The following is a 13,794-nucleotide window of genomic DNA, read 5'->3' as shown; positions in this document are numbered from 1 at the left end:
TTTAAATCAACATCTTTACTAAATTTAGCAATTACCCAATTTCCAGAATAAACACGATGAACAATTTTAAATGATACCTCTCTAATTCTATTTGTTATTCAAAAACGTCTGGAAATCTTAAAAGTCTCGTTCCAGTTACCATCTTGAAATTGTGATCTCCAATAACCAATGGCTAAAATGTGCTTACTTTAGTAGGCTAGCTTCGTGGTGTGACTCTCATGGCAGAAACCAGCCAGATCGATGCAACGTTGCATTGATTCTGCGGTATGCTAATATAAGATTACAATACACATTTGTGAGTTTGCCCTAGGCTTAGCATTTAACACAACATTAAAATCTGGCTCACTATTTTGCATTCAAGAGCTACCACGCTTACATGCTGGCTATATTGTGCACCGTCACGTCTAGCCACTAGATAGAGACAAAGCCCATGTCCTTTCATTACGTAATCTTCATACATAGGCTAGATGTAGAAAACATTCAGTTTACATCGTATATATCTGTTTTATATTTAGTTTACGTTTTTTAAAGAGAGATTAAGTTATAGATTTATTCACTTACAAAATATAATTATTGATAGAAATATATGGTGTGTAGCCTAGAGAGAAAATTGTAAAGAAATTGAATTCGTACAAAATAAACATTCCTTAAGTCGAAATCGAAACAGACATACCCGAAATACACTGGGGGGGGGGGGGGGGGGGGGATAACCTAAATGACGACTTAAATCCTGCTCCAGTTCCCTTGTAAAAAAAAAAAAGAGAGACTATATTCTGTCATACCCGAAATATCTTCCTAGCCATCATTAATCATCATTATAAGCTCTGTCGTTTGACCTGTCAGTTTTTTCGCAGCAGACAAATTAATATTCTCCGCGTCCGTGCATGCATTCATTCATCCGTCCATGGATGGTCGAGCCGCACGAAGAAGACCCGCCATGGTCTGCATGCAAATGATTCTTCTGTTGGACTGACCAATGAGCGTGTGGGAAATCCTCAGAAGGGCGGTGACGGTGCGGATTCAACGAATCACAGCGGGTAGGGCGGAGTATTCTAATGTGCAGGGAACACCTCGCTGTGCAGCAATGTGAGGGAAAGATTCAAAACTGAGATGCCCAAAACACTAGCAGTAGAAGCGCGTGCATGGGGGCAAATAAACCAAACTAAATGAGCATCACCTCTGCAACGTGCACATTTTGGAGCAGAAAGAGTCTGACGCAGCAGGTCATATAGGAGGATTGTTCTGTAGGGAAGATTAAAGCGCGCTCCTGGAGGACCTCGGGATTCCTCTGAAGATGGAAGAGGAGCGCAGGCGGAATAAAGAGCGTCTGGAGGCCGGTTTGACCTGGCTGTGTGAACTGGAGATATTGAAGCAACGGCAGGAGAGTCTGGTCCTCGGTGCCCTGTCTCTCGGGGACTCGGTGCCGGGATACCCGGCTTGGGGTGATGTGGGTCCCGCCCGCAGCAGCAGAGAGCAGGAGCAGCTCACTTTAAGACGACAGCTGGTAGGTGCGACATGTTCACTGACGACGAACACCATTTTAAAATTCCCTCAAGGTCTGAAAAGTGTTGGGAAAGTTATCTGTGCACAGAAAAAGGCGCGGGGTTTGGTCAAATCATCCACTTTTTTGGTGTTACGTAAGTGGCACGTGAAACCTACAGTGTGTCGGAAAGGGTTTATAACACCGACGTGGGATTTAATAGAGCAGAGCAGCATCTCTGTGTGATAATTACATGCAATTTTCTTTTAACGGCAAGTGCATGTTATTGACAGCTGTGATTGATGTGCACTTGGAAAAGGGGGCGGGGCCTGTAGACCTTTAACTACCCATTGTTCGCTCTGCATGGATTTACAGGTTTCTGCCTACAGTCTATGGTTTCTGCTGAAAAAGGAAGCCTCATTTTTTCGTGTATTGTGTATTTATATATTATTAACAGATTTTTTTATTGTTATATATATGTTTTTGCAATTTGTATTATTATAGCTATAGTTATTACATTTTATTGCATTTACAACAAACGTGTCTGGCATTTCTTTAATAAATATTAGGTATTAGGTGTGTGTGTGTGTGAGTGTGTGTGTATATATATATACACACATTGTACAGTTGAAGTCAGAATTGTTAGCCCTCCTGAATTATTAGACCCCCTGTGTATATTTTCCCCATTTTCTGTTTAACGGTGAGACGATTGTTTTTAACACATTTCTAAACACAAGCCTGTAGCCAGCCTAGTGAAAGTGGAGCTTTTTGCAGTTATTCTTCTCAATTTCTATTAAATTATAGGTTCAAATACATTTTTGTGACATTTTATGCGCTAATCTTTGCTGCATTAGCTTGTCAGATGGTGATCATACCCACACTTTTTTGATGCAACAAAAATATTTCCTGAAATTTTGTCAAAGTGCTTCCCATGCTATTTTACCACAGTGTTTATTTAGAAATGTGCTTTTAAACTGTAAGTTATTACAGTTTTATAAATAATGTTATAATATTAGAATTTTAAATTTAAAATTTTGAATAAAGAAGTATGAAAAACACTTATTTTTTAAAATACAAATTTATTGTCATTGCATCATTAAAAAAATTGTTAGGAATCCTTTAAAACTTATTAAAAACCAATATAACAAAACAAAATAACAAACTGGCTAGCTCATTTCCTCAGTCATAATTTGTAAATTTAAATAAGTAAAAACTGAATTTGTCTAAAAGCCTTCTTCTATCGTTATTTTCACAATTTATGATGACATACTGTCAAAAATGGCACAAATGTGCTCATATAGTGGCCAAACTGTGGACTTTGTCACTGGGGGGGGGGGGGGGGGGGGGGGGTCTTTCGAACCACCCGAACCCACCCTGACTACGGGCCTGAAACATAACAGTTTTAATTACTCATTTCTAATAACTGATTCCTTTATCTTTGTCATGATAACAGTACATAATATTTGACTTGATATTTTTCAAGATACTAGTATTCAGATTAAAGTGACATTTAAAGGCTTAACTAGGTTAATTAGGCAAGTTAGAGTAATTAGGCAAATCATTGAATAACAGTGGTTTGTTCTGTAGACAATTGAAAAAAAAAGTGTATACAGTGTAAAGTGTATTGACTTCAACTGTATACAGCTTATATATTTTTTTCTTTTCGTTTTAAGTAGGCTGAGGAGACACAGTGTTTATCATTTGCTGTTTCTAAACTAGCAGAGCGTATAGTCCCTGCTGTCCTTTCATTACCTGTCCATCAGTATGTCCGCCTCCAGGGTTAGGACCTCACTCTAACTCAGTTTTCAATAAAGGGCCCGTGAAAAGGCGGTGAGAGAAATCAAATAAGCAGTCTCTCTTTCCCCGGAGTTTCTACCCCCATAGATGGGATCAGACAAAAGGCGCATGGAGCGGAATATTAATAAGCCTGACTCTCTCGGGACGGGCGTGTGCGGGTGAGCTGGAGGCGCGTCACCCAAATGAGCTGTCAGCGGCTCACAAGCTCCGCCCCGCCTGGAGACGACCGGAAAACATCCCTCAACCCACCACACTGACTCTGAGGATCTATTCTCCAGCAAATCCATCCATCCAAATCCTGTAATTCCATCCATGCATCCATCTATCTATTCGCCAGTTCATCCATCCATCCATCCATCCATCTAAATCCTGTGAATCCACTCATCTATCCACCCATCCATATATCTGCCAGTCCATTGCATCCATACACCCACCCATTTATCTATCTTTCTATCTATCTATCTATCTATCTATCTATCTATCTATCTATCTATCTATCTATCTATCTATCTATCTATCTATCTATCTATCTATCTATCTATCTATCTATCTATCTATCTAGTAAATCCATCCTTCCATTTGCCAGTCCATCCATCCAAATCCTGTGAATCTATCCATCCATCCATCCATCCATCCATCCATCCATCCATCTATTATCCAGTAAATCCATCCATCCATCCATCCATCCATCCATCCATCCATCCATCTATCCATCTATCTATCTATCTATCTATCTATCTATCTATCTATCTATCTATCTATCTATCTATCTATCTATCTATCTATCTATCTATCTAGTAAATCCATCCATCCATTTGCCAGTCCATCCATCCAAATCCTGTGAATCCATCCATCCATCCATCCATCCATCCATCTATCATCCAGTAAATCCATCAATCCATCCATCCATCCATCATTCATCCATTTGCCAGTCCTTCCATCCATCCATCCATCCATCCATCCATCCATCCATCCATCCATCCATCCATCCATCTATCCATCTATCCATCTATCTATCTATCTATCTATCTATCTATCTATCTATCTATCTAGTAAATTCATCCATCCATTTGCCAGACCAGTCCATCCATACATCCAAATCCTGTGAATCCATCCATCATCCATCCATTCATTCATTTATTTGCCAGTCCAGTCCATGCATCCATCCTAATCCTGTGAATCCATCCATCCATCCATCCATCCATTTGCCATTCCAGTCCATCCATCCATCCATCTATCCATCTATTCTCCTGTAAATCCATCCATCCATTCATCCATCCAAATCCTGTGAAGCCATCCATCCATCCATTTGCCAGTGCATCCATTCATTCATCCATCCATCCATCAGCTTTGTCTTCCTGAGTGATTTCAACTGCAGCTGTTAATTAACCAATTACAGAAAGGCAATCAGTTTTGTTCTCCTCAGGCAACTGCAGCATAGTGAGGACAGAGTGTGGTGCGCTGCTCACACAGCCTTAGGTAACATGTAATTACACATGCATCTCCCTAATTATATAATTAACAACGTAACCGGGAGAAATCCTTACAGTGCGTCTCATCCAAGTTGTTTCGTGTTAATCCCTGTGCATCAAACCAGCGCTACCCACAAGACAGATTCATTTGTAGTTCTGCTTTGTAGTTGGGAACCACACTTTATTTTAAGTAGTTTTTGCGTACAACATACAACATCTGTTCAAACGCACCGCATCAGCCCTCAAGGCCAACGTTTCCCTGCTGCATTTGTGTGGATGTGTGTGCGTCTGTTGTTAGGAGCAGTTTAGTGATGTATGTTGTGCTTTAGGACTGTCAGAGAGGCATTGTGTGTGTTTGTGTTTCTGGTATTCATGATGTTGTGGGGACCAAAGGTTCAAATTCTCTTGAGAGGATTTTTGTTTTGTCCCCATGAGGAATGCAGTGCCTAAAAAGTCCCGAAATAAGTTTTTTGAAGATGAGAAACTGTGAATGTTTTCTGTCTGTACAGTATAAATGCTAAGCGCTATATAAAATAAACATTATTATTATTATTAAACATCATTGCATCTATGGAGAATCTCCCCAATAATTAACCGAAGTTGTGTGATAAGCCCAAAATGTGCGTCTTTGTGTGTACACTGTTTGGAGACCAATTGTCCCCACAAGTATAGCAATACCAGTAAATTTGACCTTCTGGTGACATTATTTTGGTCCCCATGTGGAAAATGGTTAATAAATCATCCAGAATCAGGTATTTTAAAAATGTACAACTGCAAAATGTTTTCTATGAGGGTTGGGTTAAGAAGTATGGTTGGAAAAGTCCCCATAAAACATGAAAACTCAACATTTCTGTGTGTCTTTGTAGCCTGGTTTCCATCCTAATGTGAAGTAAAAATATATCCCAAATGCAAGTTAGGTGCATGTCTATTAAGTTTTTAGAGTAGCTAACTGTAGTATTGGTAACCTAGCAACCAACAGTAAAAAAAGGCAAAAAAAAAGGCAATATAATGGAGAAAGCTGGTTAGTCACATGGATGCAATGTTTGCTTTGTGAATTCATGAGTCTATGAGTACATTCAGTAAATGTGGTTTCCTCATTTCTTATGATTCACATGAACCCTTTTTAAGACCAAAACCACCTCAAGTGAGCGTAAAAAACATTTTTGCGAAATAAAGGATTTGAAACTTGGCATTTCCGTCACACGCGATTCTTCAAAATGCGCATTAAAACACGGTTGAAAATCACCCTTGTATGCTGATAAAGCTGGGGGCAGGGTTTTGTTTGTGTGTGGTGGGGTGATGGTTGTGTCCCATTTTTGGCACATTAAAGGCAAGGCGCTCCCGACAGCCAGATAATGAGAATACACATGCAGGCTGATCTCCCTCAGGTCCCGTCTGCTTCTCTGATAATCAAATAGACTTCAGCCTGCCTTTGAGGGTGAGACGCCGAAGCAGGTGATCCGTCATGCTGTCTCACGACAGTTAATCATGGAGCAAATCAAAGATCTCCAAGGGAACACAAAGTGAGCTTGAGTCAGACTTCAGAAAGAATAGCTGATATTAGTTCTGAAATCCTCAAAATGGCATGCTTTTGGTGCTTTTGGTGCTGCTCTTTGTTCACATCTGGCAACCTTAAAATGGTATCTAACCGATTTCTGATACTCTCTCTGTCCTGGATGGCTGTTAACTATTTCTATTCTTTTCAGTTTCTTCTCGTGCGCTTGAGCTTTAAACTCAGATGCTAAATTATGTTGCCATGGTTTTAGGTGAGTGATTAGATTCTGAGAAAAATGCTAACGTCTTTCAAGTCTTGTTTTAGTCATGAATAATGGACGGATGAAATCAGTGTCAGGGAATGCTACGAATCCACTGAGTTCAATAAGATAATTGTTTTACAAGAACGCAGATGAGAAAAGGATTTGACTTAAATCTCAGTACATTTTCAATGTTCCAAATAAATGTTTAGTCCTATTAATTATAAATATCAACCCAGGCTCATAACGGATACGTTCCCATGTCTACATTTCTGGGAACAGCGAAATACGTAACTAGAGGTATGTCTCCACCAGAGGCCACTGTGTATGCTTTATTCGATGATTTCAAATTTCTCTTACGCTTGCTCTTCTCGCTCAAATCCACAAGAGGGCGCAATATACACTTCAGCCGACCAGGCCAGCTTGCTGTTGACTGACTTCCTGACTGACCCACTCACCCACCCCATCCCTAAACCCAACCAATAGTGTTTTCGAAAGCAATCTAATAAAAGATGTCATCACGGCTGCGTGATTTCACCCCGTTTTCAGCCTGTTGTTTTTTTTATTTTTATTTGGTTTTACCTGGTTTCTGGAACTATTCTTCGCTGGACTCAAACCCCGACATCGTGGTCACATCAATTCCAAGTCCATCGGCGTACGCGGCAAGCTACTTGGCAAACTGGTAACACCGGAAAAGCCGGAGGTAAGCAAAGGACGTTAATAAACGATTGACTGTTAGCGTTAAAAGGAACAGAAGCCGTCGGCGGGATCATACCACCTTGTAGCATTTGTTTTAATGACGAAATGCAGCCATATGTAACTCCGGCTACATTATTCGCGCTCTCCAGAAATGTAGACAGGGGTACGTATCCACAATAAGCCTGTGTTGATAAGTACAAGCATACAGTATATAAGCATAAGCAATTGCGCCATCCTTGCGATTTCCTTCAGTTATCATCCATGGAGTACAGAGGGGTTTTGGCTCTGAGCTTGAGCCTTGGGTTCGAGCCTCCTTTAATATTGACTATTGCAAAATTAAGGCTATTTAATGTATAAACTGTTGCTGTTGAGTGTGTTTTAAAATTGTATATTGGTTTAATCAGCAAAATATGTATTACCACACGCTATGGCTAACCGTCTTCAAGTTATGTAAAGCAGTTATTCTAAATATGACTTCAATTTGTACTGAAAAATGTGTAACTTAAATCTGTCTAGTCTCCTCAGTGTGTTTCTCACATCTGTCTTGGATCTGTAGAGTAAAACATTGGTTTTGTCATCATTATACCCTGTATTGTGGAAAATAAAAACACTGAACTGTAAATAGAGAACGCGGTTAAAATAATGACCCAAGTTAAACCACCTTTGCGTCACTCATAGGCCAGAGAAATATAACAGAAACCCAAAAATACTCTCATAGTGGTGATTCGGACCAGGTGTGGAACATACTGTGATTCCTGGACAAACTAAACCATGAACTAAAGTCAAATAAAAACCAGACCCAGACTGCCTTAAACACAGGTTCACTTGAAACATAGTGCCAAGCTAAAAATGCATTTTGATGGTTGAATTATTAGCTGTCAAGAAAATGAAACTAGGTTATGAAGCAAACACTAGCCACATGATTAAAAAAAAATAGCATGCACAACAGTATCTGTCCTGTCTTTGGTAAATTATTGATGTTCCAGGTTTGGAGCATTTGCATTTGCTTACATAACTGACAGACGAGCACACATCACACTGATGACGTGCACACTGTCCATCCAAACCTCCCACATTTATTGATTCTCATACAAATAATGAGATTATTCCAATGCAGATGTATCTTTGCATCAGTAGTGAGTATAAGAGGCCAGTTTGTAGGGTATCACTGGCCTTGTAAAATATTTAAGACTTAACAGTGTTTTATGCAGTGAGTAGCAGTAATCTGGGACATATATGTGCCATTAAGTGCATTAACGGTCCTGTATGTACTGATGTCCTGTTATGACTTCATACTGGACAGATGGACAGGGTAATATGGGTGCATATTTGAAAACTGATATGACACTATTTGGCTGAGATTCAACTATTTGAAAATCTGGGTTCTGATGGTTTAAGAAAATCGAAATACTGAGAAAATCTCTGTTAAAGTTCTCTAAATTAAGTTCTTAGCAATGCATATTACAAATCAATACTCTAGTTTTTATTTACTAACAGTAGGAAATTTTAATAATGTCTTCAAGGAACATAATCTTTAGATATCATAATCACATCATAATGATTCTTGGCATTTTAAAAAATCTATAATTTTGATCCATACCTATATTTTAGGATAAAAATATACCTGTTCAAAAATATTGTAAAATTAAGTAAATTTATGCTTGCATTTTTATGCCCGTTAATAAAGTACATCTAAGCTGTTGTTATTGCAGAATAAAGCCAGACAGGCTTATCGACAGCCTGATGCATAGCAGAACACTGTTTGAATAAGACTAAAGGGCTTTATTATGCAGAAAAAAAATACGCCGGAATATACTTTATCCCACTTATTAGATGGCTGCTTGACACAAAATGTAAAAAATATACACAAAACATTGTCCTATGCTGTAATATAAGATTTGGTAAACCAGTCATCATAAATGGAAAAATGGTAAAGCAGGTCTCAAATTTTAAGTATTTGGGCACAATTATTGACAATAAACTGAATTTTGATAGTAGTGTAAAAGGGAAGTCAGCGCCTCCTCCGCAAGTTGAGAAGTTTTAATGTTAGTACACAGACTTTAAACTCGTCATATAGATCATTAGCAGAGAGTGTTCTGACATATAATATTGTTTTATGGTTTGGTAGTACAACACTTAAACAGAAGAAGACACTATTGCAAATTATCAATCAGGCAAATAGGATAACTGGTCACAAACGACATTCGCTGCAGATTCTATTTGACTCCTTATGAAAAAAACAGCAATTGCTAATTTTAAAGATAATACACATCCCCTTCACTCAGCCTTTGAAATGTTACCATCAGGACGCAGTCTTAAAATTCCTAGAGCCTGAAGAAATGCTTATAAAAAGTAATTTAACCCAATTGCAATCGTTGAATTAAATCGGATCGATGTTTAATGTGAATTGTGCAGCTGATAAGAATGATCTGCAGTAATATGTATGGGGCTAATATGGTTTTAAGTTTTTAATTCATGCGGTTGTCTTGATGAGTGTTGCTATTATGTGACTGTTGTATGGTTGTATCTATGTTACCAGTGTTAAAGATACGTTTCCTTTCTGTGCCAAGCAGTATGGGCAATAAAGTTTAACAAACAAACAAACTATAGTTTATCATTTTTTAATAAAATGCAAAGCTGACATAAATGAAAATAGCTGAATGGACTACACATACACTAACCTACATATTATTCAGTCACAAGATGGCTGCAAACAGTCAAAAGCAGGGGTGACCAACCTTGTTCCTGGAGATCGACCTTCCTGCAGATTTCCCTGCTGAAAAATCCAGCTTAAATCAGCCTAGGCTGGTTGGCTGGTTTTATCTGGTTGACCAGCCTGGTTTTAGAGGGGTTTTGGCCATGTTCAGGCTGGTGTCCACCATTTCCACCCTGGTCTTAGCTGGTCAGGCTGGGTGATGACCAGCTAAAACCAGCTTGACCAGCCTGGCCAGGCTGGGAGCCCAGCCAAAACCAGCTATGTCCAGCTTAAACCAGGCTGGTTTTAGCTGGATTTAGTTGGTCATTTTCCAGCCTGACCAGCTAAGACCATGCTGGAAATGGCTGGAAACCATCCTGGAAATGGCCAAAGCCCTCTAAAACCAGGCTGGTCAACCAGCTAAAACCAGCCAATCAGCCTAGGCTGGTTTAAGCTGGATTTTTCAGCAGGGTTCAGTTGCAACCTATATCAAACACACCTGCCTGTAATTATCAAGTGCTGTTCAGGTCCTAATTAATTGGTTCAGGTGTGTTTGATCAGGGTTGGAGCTGAACTTTGCAGAAAGGTCGATCTCCAGGAACAGGGTTGCTTATGAATATGGATGTGAACACATTTACTGATTCAAAGTACCTAGATGAACCTTTGTTTTTAGTTTCAGTGGATGTTGTTTGGAATAACACGACTTAGAAAATTGTGGATGACCAATCAGAATCAAGTATTACAGATGGCCTTGTAATAATGTTTGTTCTCACTCTCAAAACATAGGTATGAATTCTCAAGAAATGCATAATGAAACCGATCAAATGCCTTGCAGTTGATGTAAGTGCATGGTTTTAAATAAGAATGTCTACCAACCACACAGATGCACAGTATAGTAAATATGCTCCAGCTCCCCTGGGTATTCAACATGACAGTTGTGTTGTATCCTGCAGAACCGACTCCAGGGCGCCCCCAGCCTGCTGATGCTGGCCCTGCAACAGCAGCTCAGTGAGTTAAGGGTGGATTCAGGACTCACATGTGAACAGAATCTAGAGGAGGATTCGGAAAGTCCCAGTGGATCGAGCTCAGGTACATCACGACTCTGTGAAATGTTTACTTCAGATAGTGCTCTGCAAGATTGCACAGTTTTTGTGGATAGACGCAGATGAACAGAATGTTGGTGCATGCTAATTTCTGTTATTTCAAATTAAAGCTAATAACACTGAAAATAAGATGAACATATCTCGATCCCTCAAGGATTTTACGATCAAAGTGAAAGTCTGTCTCCTCCACTGCGTTCCTGTTCCTCCCCGAACCTCATCGTCTCCAGTCACAGGCCCAGATCAATGGGTGAGGGTTTTCTTCAAACATATTTCATGTCCAGTTTTAATGCAAGAGTGTACATGGCCATTAATCTGCAAAGCTTTCAGTGCCATTCACTTGTAGTTATTTAGTTGTACTTAAAACAGTCAGATTTGCTGGTTCATATTGTAAACTAGAAACTATTATTGAGAATGTATATGTGTACTGTATTATTGTAATGATAAACACGCTGGTTTATAGCACAACTTGTATTACTGTTTCTATAGAAGCTAAACTTAAAAAAATGCTGGTATAAACCAAAGTTGGATCAAATATGGACAAACCCAACATAGTTTGTTTTTCAATTACATTTAAATTGGGTTTGTCCATATTTGACCCAACACTTTTTAGTGCAATAAATCTGTAGCCTTAACTATCTTACTTCTATGTCGTACACTGTTTCTATTGTAGAACAATAGCTGTGTGAAAAGAACTTGTGCTTAATGATAAAATTTATAACTTTCCCCACAAAATATTAAAATATCTGTAATAAAATATAGGCTTATGACTGCCTTTGAAAAAGTAGGTCATTTGCAAGGGGATCAACGTACTTGAGCATCCTTTGGATCAGAAACTTTGAAAACCCCTGGTGCTTTAGTTTTATTTCTCATCAAGTATTTATTTCTCACACGCTGACAGATGCCTACATGCTGGACTGGGAAGGTCATATGGAGCCCAAAGTACACACAACCCTGCCTCGCTCATTTTCTGCCCCATACCCCCCACTAGAAGGGATTGCCGAAAGCATCGAGGAGGAAGAGGAAGAAGATGAAGACAGCTCTCTGTGGGTATCAGATCAGATGGCAGATGGGCATGAAAGCTTTACGCCTGACATGAGCCTCACTTCTGATGTTGAGGCCGATCCTGTAGGGAAGATAGATGATGGTCCAACAGAAGAGGATATCCAGCAGGCTATGCGTGTTGAGACGTACATTCTGGGACTCCTGCAGCGCCGGCACCTCAGTTCTACAGCAGGACTCAACTCTGATCCCGATCAGTGGCAAGAGTTACAAACATACCCACCTGGTTACCCTCAACTCAATCAGTCAGAATGGCAGGAATGGGAAGAGAATGAAGGAGAGTCACAAGACGGATATTACATCAACCTTCCCAGAGCCCAAGTTGGAGCAACTTCCCTAAGCAGCGAGGAGCCAGAATCCTCCTTGGAAATGGATCAGTATGGAGTTGAGGATGTTTACACCAGCAGCAATGAATCCCCTCGGCATCAACCGGTTTACATTGAACGCCGTGCCACAATATCAGACACCAGGAAACCTCACATTCACACCTGCTGCAATCACACTTGCATACCTACGACGTCAATTCCAGAGTCCCGCGAGCAACACCAACCAATTCCATCTCAAAAGTGGGCACTTCTTCGGTCCCTAGCAAGAAGGCCTCCAGAGGAACGGTGGACAGGTGAAAGACAAACCAAGACGACAATTCGCTCTCATTCAGAGGACAGTTGTGTTTCCCAAGGGTGGGGTGCCCAAGTTGAGCACAAATATTACACTGTTGGTCGGGATATGGGCAGACATCATAGTGAAGAATTTTACCCGCCCAGTCAGCGACTCTGGTGCTCCTCGGCAGATCTCAGTCAAGAAGAGGATGATGGGATATTTAAGGAAGACATGCAGGAATTTGATCGAAACCATTTACCAAATGCTCAGCTTTTAGAGCAGAGCAAGAGGTTGCAGGAGCAGAAAGAAGCATCCACTGGTCCGACCAATGGTTCAGACTCCAGCCTGAGTGAGACTTTCTCTCCAGGAACTAGTTCGGTGTCCAGTGATTCAGATGAGAGCGGAGGGCTGGTCTGGCCTCAACAGCTTCCCCCTCGCTTGCCCCCTTCATCCTCCTCTTCATCCCAAAATCCCCCCAATGCCGTGGTCAAAATTAAAGCCTCACATGCGCTCAAAAGAAGATTATGAGGTTTCGTTCAGGCTCCCTCAAACTCATGACCACTGTGTGAGTCTAGACTTGAAAATCTTTACAGTAAAGGACGTTAATAACTCCACTTAATCCAGTGGTTCTCAATCTCGGTCCTCTGGCTCCCCCCACCCTGCACACTTAGTATGTCTTCCTTACTTAACACACCTGATTCAGATCATCAACTCATTAACTGAGAGATCCATGAAGTGATCCTTGTGTATCAAATAAAAGAGACATACAAAATGTGCCAGGGGGGGAGTGGGGATGGGGGGGGTGGGGACTACTGACTTGAGGCTGATTTATACTTCTGCGTCAAGTGCACACGTATGCTCTAGCGCAGCCTTAGTGCGGTCGCAGACCCCTTGCCATGGCCGACGCTGATGTGCACCTCTCGAAAAATGTAACTACACGTCGCAACGATGCGTAACGCAAGCTCTGTGAATGGTCGGCTTTGTAGCGGTGACGAGCATGGGCAGTGCTAAGATCCTGATGGAGCGGTTGTTTACAAGTGTCGAATCCCGTGAAATAGCTCCAGATGGAAACTTGTTTAGTGTTTACCTTATGATTAAAGTTTTTGTACGTCCGCCGGTTCCCACCTCTGAATGA

At 40.5% G+C, this 13,794-nt stretch overlaps 1 protein-coding gene across 1 annotated transcript; it reads left to right on the top strand.

Annotated features, from left to right (window-relative positions):
- The first annotated feature begins 1,123 nt into the window (after window positions 1-1,123).
- LOC130245800 (dapper homolog 3) lies at window positions 1,124-13,431 on the top strand. Its single transcript, XM_056478566.1, is given in 5 exon segments — window positions 1,124-1,504; window positions 10,851-10,986; window positions 11,155-11,247; window positions 11,899-13,170; window positions 13,173-13,431. Coding segments are annotated over 5 exon segments (1,767 nt in total). The 5' UTR covers window positions 1,124-1,294; the 3' UTR covers window positions 13,229-13,431.
- The last annotated feature ends 363 nt before the right edge of the window (window positions 13,432-13,794 follow it).

Source organism: Danio aesculapii, chromosome 18 (assembly GCF_903798145.1).
Source record: "Danio aesculapii chromosome 18, fDanAes4.1, whole genome shotgun sequence".
Classification (NCBI taxonomy): domain Eukaryota; kingdom Metazoa; phylum Chordata; class Actinopteri; order Cypriniformes; family Danionidae; genus Danio; species Danio aesculapii.
This window is presented reverse-complemented; position numbering and strand designations above follow the sequence as displayed.